Source organism: Cynoglossus semilaevis, chromosome 4, assembly GCF_000523025.1.
Source record: "Cynoglossus semilaevis isolate Cse_v1.0 chromosome 4, Cse_v1.0, whole genome shotgun sequence".
NCBI lineage: Eukaryota > Metazoa > Chordata > Actinopteri > Pleuronectiformes > Cynoglossidae > Cynoglossus > Cynoglossus semilaevis.
The window spans coordinates 5,761,561-5,768,774 of record NC_024310.1 but is presented as its reverse complement, the minus strand read 5'-3'; the positions used below and the strand labels follow the sequence as shown (position 1 = coordinate 5,768,774).

General features: G+C 37.7%; 2 protein-coding genes across 3 annotated transcripts in view; one reads left to right on the top strand and one right to left on the bottom strand.

Annotated features, from left to right (window-relative positions):
• Positions 1-4,289, top strand: part of tekt1 (tektin 1) — a 4,789-nt gene extending 500 nt beyond the window's left edge. The window contains exons 3-7 of the mRNA XM_025054956.1: positions 628-760; positions 908-1,054; positions 1,587-1,812; positions 1,953-2,149; positions 2,565-4,289. Coding sequence (XP_024910724.1) covers positions 628-760; positions 908-1,054; positions 1,587-1,812; positions 1,953-2,149; positions 2,565-2,724 — 863 coding nt within the window. The 3' untranslated portion in view covers positions 2,725-4,289. The remainder of the gene's footprint in view (positions 1-627; positions 761-907; positions 1,055-1,586; positions 1,813-1,952; positions 2,150-2,564) is intronic.
• Positions 4,290-4,590: 301 nt separating this feature from the next.
• The window catches only part of LOC103377832 (TRAF-type zinc finger domain-containing protein 1-like), a 9,770-nt gene continuing 7,146 nt past the window's right edge, over positions 4,591-7,214 (bottom strand). Inside the window, exons 2-6 of one of the 2 annotated variants that reach the window (XM_008308795.3) lie at positions 6,621-6,756; positions 6,414-6,470; positions 5,654-5,944; positions 5,306-5,554; positions 4,591-5,202 (exon numbers count right to left, since the gene is read on the bottom strand). In XM_008308795.3, the coding sequence (XP_008307017.2) occupies positions 5,122-5,202; positions 5,306-5,554; positions 5,654-5,944; positions 6,414-6,470; positions 6,621-6,756 (814 nt within the window). In that variant the 3' untranslated portion in view covers positions 4,591-5,121. The remainder of the gene's footprint in view (positions 5,203-5,305; positions 5,555-5,653; positions 5,945-6,413; positions 6,471-6,620; positions 6,757-7,214) is intronic. The other variant, XM_025054955.1, reaches the window with a different exon arrangement.

Sequence of the window (7,214 nt, the reverse complement as noted above, 5' to 3'; positions counted from 1 at the left end):
AAAGAGCTTTTTTTTAAAAAATTCTGTCCAAGTAAAAACAACACAAGTAATGTAATGGAACCCACAATAATTCAACTAATATTTTTTTTTATAATTGAGTTCAAACTGAAATCACACACATATGCACAGATATCACATGGTCACACACTTAACAGCAGTGGACTGAGTGTAAAAATAGGTTATTAATAATTACATTATTATGAGGATATGGGATAAGCTTGGATGAGCTTTTTTAAATCACCCACAAGCTGTTGAGTGTCTCACTGTGATTATGTATCATCTGTTATTCGCTAGTACAACAACGAGTACATCAAGTAGTTCTCAGCCAATTGGTCTATTTCGTTTAGAAGCCATCGCCACTAGATGGCAGTGTTGGACTATATTTTCTCTCCTTGTTTGTTTTTTTTTTTTTTGTTTTTGTTTTTTTTATTTTAATTTTGCGTTTCATCCCCTGACACGAATCTGGAAATAACAAAATGTCGCTCAGTTTACGATATATACTATATGACTTTTTAAGACAGTACTGCTGAATTTGTTTTGCTGTTTTAATAAACATTAATTATGACAGATTCAACAGTAGAAGGAAGTAACCCTGTAAATAATTCTGTGGAATTTCTCCTGTGATTTACAGAAAAAAACGTGTTCCTTCTGAGAGAGTGAGTGACGTCGTGGGCCTAGAGCTGCAGCGGGAGAAGGGAGTCATCGGTGGGGTGTCCTCCGTTTTGAAGCAAGTCGTAGAACACATCACAGAGCAGATACGGTAAAGTAAACTATTAATACGCACATCACAGAGCAGATACGGTAAAGTATTAATACATATGTTTATGTCGCAATAAATGTTGAGCACCTTGTCAAAATCCATTGGCTTGTTGAGAGTAAAATAACTGTATTTTTTATCTGCTTCCAGAATGAATCAATCTGCCAGGCACTTTTTAGAAAAGGATCTGAAGGAAAAATACGAGGCTCAGAGAATTGACAGCACCTGTATCCAGTTGAACACACGTTCCAACAGAAACCTGCAGCACGCCAGGAACACAGGCACAATTCTGCCGAGGTGAACTCCGATTAGCATAAACATTTAATACATTCAATACTCCCTAGATACGAGTTTAATCCATTCCACAACAGCGCTGGTGTCTCGACTCACTCGTATCTAGATCGAATTTTCCTCATTAAAAAAAACCTAAAAACCATTTAATTCGTTCCAGCCCATACATAGTTATAAACAAATATATTGACAAAATAAAATAATAATTAAGAAAACAATTTATATTATGTTATAAAAAACGTTTTTATTTTATTAAACACTAAAAGTTAATCTTCATCGCTCATCACTGCTTCATTTTCAAATTCAGGTGGAAAAATGGAGCTCAGTACACTAAAAGTTAATCTTCATCGCTCATATTCGTATTTCGGGAACGTTTTGAGCCCTCGTAACATGGAATATTCGTTTTTCGGGAACGTCGTATCGCGGGTGTTCACTGTATAACATTAACATTTCTGAACAAACAGCTTTGGTCTAAATACTTGTCACATATTGTCCATGCCTGTTCCTCATCTTTACAACCCTGTCCGTGTTTTTCCAGCTTGGCAGTGACTCCAAAGCTGTGGGAGGAAATCTCGGATATGAATATCACCAAAGCGGAGCAGCAGAAAACCAACTCGCTGTCCCTGCGGGCCCTGGTGGAGTCTCTCCTGGGGCAGACGGCCTCAGACATGAGAAAACAGATCCAGTCCACAACAGCAGCCTTTCACCAGAATGTGCAGGACCTCAAGACAGCCAAATGCCAGATGGAGGATCACCTACTCAAGGTACAGACGGCAGTGGTGTGGAGTGTGTGAAGTAGAGTATAAAAAGAAAAGCTATAGTTTATGAATGAGTGATGTGAGGTCAGTCAGATGTTTCTTATTTGCTGTTGATCCGCTCTAATGCTAAGTGTGCTGCTCTTCAGATTCAGGCTGAAGTGGCCAGTCAGCAGACAATCAGGGACGACCTCCTGGAGGCCATCAACGAGAATAAACATTTTCTGAGTCTGGCTCAGACCAGGCTGGATTTACGGTACCAGAGACCTTCCAAAGAGCTGTGCCACGATCCAGCACAGATACAGCTGATAGACGAGGTTCATCAGCTCACCACACACATCAACAGGTAGGAGCTGGCTCCTCACACTCACGTCATTAACTGCTCAGTTCATTATGTTAGCACAGAACAGTATTGATCGTTTTTAGATTGTAAAATTTAAATTGTATCTTGAGCTTTGACAGTGTCGACTGACATCAATGTTAAATCAGTGAGGACGTCAGGGTGTAAGTAATAGACCAAAGATACAAAGCCACACATACACTTTTATTAGTTCATACTATATACAAAAAAAAATCTGTAGTTACTATTGATAGATAGATGAAGAGAGAGAGAGAGAGAGAGAGGAGATAGAGAGAGAGAGAGAGAGAGATAGGATGGATATAGATATATAGAGAGAGAGATAGGATGGATATGGTAGGTGTCATCATGGTTATGAAACTGTCGTCCACTCAACATGGCGTCTCTCCGTCTGTGTCTCCAGGCTGCGTGAGGCGGTGGCTCAGTCGAAGGAGAAGCAGCGATCTCTGATCCGCTGTGAGCTGCAGCTGCAGGAGAGCATCGGCATGAAGTCCACCTCCCTCTACATCGATGAGGTCATCTGCGCCCAGCTCAGGGAAGCCATCATCATACACAACTTCTAAACTCAATGTCTGTCACACTAAATGTCAACAGTTGACATACAGGCATGTAGGAATTATTATAATTACTATCTGAATAGAGAAAAACAAATTCTCCTCTTTAAGTGCTTTTATAAGACGGCAGAGGTTTTGTTACCTACTAGCTTCACCTAGGAGTTTGCATATATGGAAAAAATATTTGTTACAACACTAAAAAAAAAAATAACAAGGTCAAACCTATTAACCCCTAATACCAACGATGTACTTTTATTTTTCTCATTATTTCAAGGTCAAATCCATCGATCAGTTCTGTCACTATGACTGTTAAAGGTTTACTTTGACATTTTTCTTACGTTTTTTCTTCGGCCGTCACAAAATTCCCAGTTTTAAGAGGCACTAAAAGCATCTTTTCTGCAAAATACTCCCACCTCTGGCCTTGAATATGAAGACAGTGTTCTCGGGTCATTTCTGTTCTTAATTCTCTAAACATTAACGACGTCCCTGACATCACGCCGCTGTAGTTCTATTTCTTCTATCGTTTTTTCCAACAATGTTTTCACAGAAGGCAACTCAAACACTAAACCAGTCGTTTCCAAGCCTTTACTGCAGTACCCCCCGTTTGTAGATAGGTTTTGAGCACCCCTCCCTCCATCCCCACAGCAATGTCATTAAAACGTCACTGAACTTTATTTAAATTCCTGATGTTTTCACAAAAAGAAAAACACCAAAGGAAATAAAATGATGTCACAGTGAATAGTTAATACAGTGGCATAATTTCAATTAATTTGACCTGCTGCGTCCCCCTGTCATATCTCTGTGACCCCTGTGGGGGACCCGCCCCCCTTTTGGAACCACTGACTTTATTTTTTCTTTTTTTTTTAAACAAAGTAAACTAATGTGAACTTCCTTCGAAGAGCGGGTAGGATCTACATTTATATTGACTGGCTGTTTTAAAAGCATTTGTGACTTACCTTAATTTTCCTTTTTTCCCAACGTGTCTCATCTGTTAAACTACCAGAACCCCTGACCCTAGCCACTTCTTTGACTGTATACTATAATTATGAACTATTCATATCACAAAACCTAAGATGTATAGATCTATAGACAACAAGGCAGTTCTACAACTGCCACTGCCTTAAAAAAAAAAAAAAAAAACAGATCTGTAATGTTAGGATTGGTTATATTAAATATCATTTTTAAATTAATATGTAAGCACATATGATATTGTACTATTTATTTATAAAACGTAAAATGTATAATTATTGTATAATATTGTATAATATAATTTATATTTTATATTTAATTCTCTGGCATAGAATAAGTAATATTTTCCTTGGATCTCATATGTATAATTTAAAAATTAAAAAAAATAATAATGATGCCCTAAGATGACCAAGTGGTCAGTCTGACTGACACTGAAATGACACGAAGATTTGCTAAACTGCAGAACAATGTTTTAGTGAATTTAACTATCATCATTTCCAATAAATAAAAAAAATATTGTCTTGTTTTAACTAAGTAACTGGGATTGTTTGGTGACCTAGAACGGTTGGTTGAATGCAAATAAAAATCTCTCTTTTCCACAAACAGCTGGCAGTCTAAACTGCGCAATTCATTTATTTTATTCGACCTATGACTGTTACTAACCATGACTGATAGTGAAGCCGGTGGTGATTGTGCTTCTGTTTGACCTCCATTGTGGAGCTGTGACTGTGTAGAGCACTTGGAATGAAAAAATACATTTGTTTCAACACAGTCGAAGCTGTCTTAGTTTGATGGTGCAGATTGTTAGCCTGGTTGTTTACATCTTATTGTGGTGAAAATATCATTCCAAGTGCTCTGCAACATGGACTGGTCCGTTACGAGACATGTCAATGGACAGTACAATGGTTAGTTATGATAGATGTTTTAATTTTTAAAAAATGTTGCAATAATATTAACTAAAAATTGCTAACACATGTCAATCAGATGTATTTAAGGATGTCCAATATTAACCTTTTCCGATATCTGATGTACCGATATTGTCCAAACACTTAATTTCCAATTGCAATATCAACCGATACCAATATATGCAGCTGCTTGCCCCCAAAACTGAGGTAAACGTCTCAGTACTCCACAAGTAATTCCAGTAAATTTACCAAAACCCAGGACTTGCGTTATCGGGTTTTCATTCTTACTGATAGTTACATAAATCTGCTAATATTGGACATCTCTAAACGTATTATGTTTAAATAACTTTGAAATTAACAAACACCTTTTTTAAAACCAACCTAAATGGAAATCTATTGGGATTTATGATTAAGAGGTGGTTTTTCCCACAGGTTTGATTTTTATTTATTTATTTTTTTAATGGTGGCACATCATCAGTGAACGTAATCAAAAAGAAGAATTTTTTTTGCCACAAGAACACACTTCACTGTTCTATTGTTGACTGACGCTCTGTGCAGCAGCATGTTCCTTCTTTTCTCTTCTATTCAGGAAATTGTAAATTTTGCACTTTGCCTACGAACACAAAGAGATTTTTTTTAAAAAGCTATATAAATATTTGGACTTTTCAGCAGTGCTCACTGAAAAGAGAGAATAAAGAGTGGTGTAGAAATCTCACCTCATGTCGACGCAGAATGTTGAAGGGCAGTGCCAGATGACAGTGAGGGCAGGGAAAGATGTGGTCCGGATCTCCTCCATCTCTCCAGTGATCAGTGAAGGTTCTGTCTGTCAGAGAGGCTGCCTGACGAACTTCTCTGAATGAATTTGGACTTTGCTGTCCTGGAATGTCCTGATTCCCCACTTCCTTTTTTGACTCGGCCTTTTGGTTGGCCCCCAAACCAGATGATGGACCATGCTGCAGCTGGTTCTAAAAGATGAAGACAAGATGTATCGGTGAAAGGTGGCGGTAACGTTCACATGAAATTACTGTCTATTCTAAAGCCAATCCTTACTCCTTAATCCTTACTTCATGTTTCTCTTTGCGTGCAGGTTGTGTTACTGGAGGTTTGATCCCCGTCTCCGTCCCCTCACCCTCCTTTACTGCGGCGCTCTGGGCGTCAGCTGGGCTTGAGTAGCTGTCGGCACCTGAGCAGGTGGAGAGGTGAGTCACCCGGTCACTCAGTTTAACGTAAGTGTTGCAGTCCTTGCAGAGCTCGGTGCGACTCCCACATGCCAAACAGTGCTGCTTTAGTTCCTTCCATGGCATCTCCAGGTCACAGTATTCACAAATCTGCAGACGCTCAATGCACTCATCAGTCTGGGGGTAGGAAACGTGGTCAACTGTGAGTTTTTAGGATTTAAGGTTTTGGATTTGTAGCGATTGGGTTTTTTTTTGAGTGTGAAAATGTTAAAATTAGGGCTGGGCAATGATTAAAATGTTTTTAAACACAATCACCTGACTGCGAGTACAGTATGGTGCTTTTGATCAAAAAATAAATGAATCAGGAAAAATAAAATCTGAATTTTAAGCAGAAATACACACATAACTACGTTTTAAGGTAAATGAGTGCATTTTCATTCATTTTTGGGAACACTTATTTTATGAAATCTTTAGAAAAATTTGCATGAAATTAGGATTTAAAAATTTAGAAAAAAATCTAAATTTTTCTCATAATGCTCTAATTTGATGAAAAACATCAAATTTTCATCATAATTTTTCTGCTCTATGAGCAAAAGTGCCACAATGTTTGTTGTGAAAAAAGTGTAGTGTAAATACAGTAACTCACCTCATGATCTTGTAATTGACATTGTTCCATTTTTTGGTGACATTTGCAGCATCGCACCTGCAACAAACATTCACTATCAAATACTCTGACCTCTTTAGACCAAGTTGACCTCAACCATATGTTTTTGTTGGCAAGGAACCCTTTTTTAGGCCATTGAATTCATTGGCCCTGGGTTTGAAGGGCAAGGGACATTCATCGGCTGTTTACCTTACTGTGCTGCTCCTTCCTGTGTTCACTGAGCTGATCTCTGGGAACAGCTTCATTGCAGTCAGGACAGAGGCATAAAAAGCGACTGCAGTGGGTTTCATGCAGAGAGAAGTTGATCAAGGCGATCTCTTTATGACTAAAACACACAAAGAGCAACAGTGTCATCTACAGAGCCACTAAAGGGACATGGAAAAAAAGATTTCCACCTTTTGTGTGAGCACCTAAAAATTGTTGATTCTGATCAAAAGTTGATGTTCCAAAAAAGTATTTTTTTTCCTCAATTATAATCATGAAAACATGCACAACTACAAACAAGGTAGAGAGTAAATCTCCAGAGCATGAAAGAGGCCATGTAACATCTCAGCAGACCCATAAAAATCTTACCAAATGAATTTGTTTCTGAAAAATTTTCAATAACGTTTTTTTCAATTTTTTTAAACACTATATTTTGATGTGAAACATGCAGAAAAGATTTTTTAAAAAATACTGTTACAAATATTGTCAAAATATTTGTTTTTGACATTTTGACAAAATTTTATAGAAAATCCCAAAAATGTCTTCAAAAATAAGTTTCCCAAAAATGATTAAAAATGC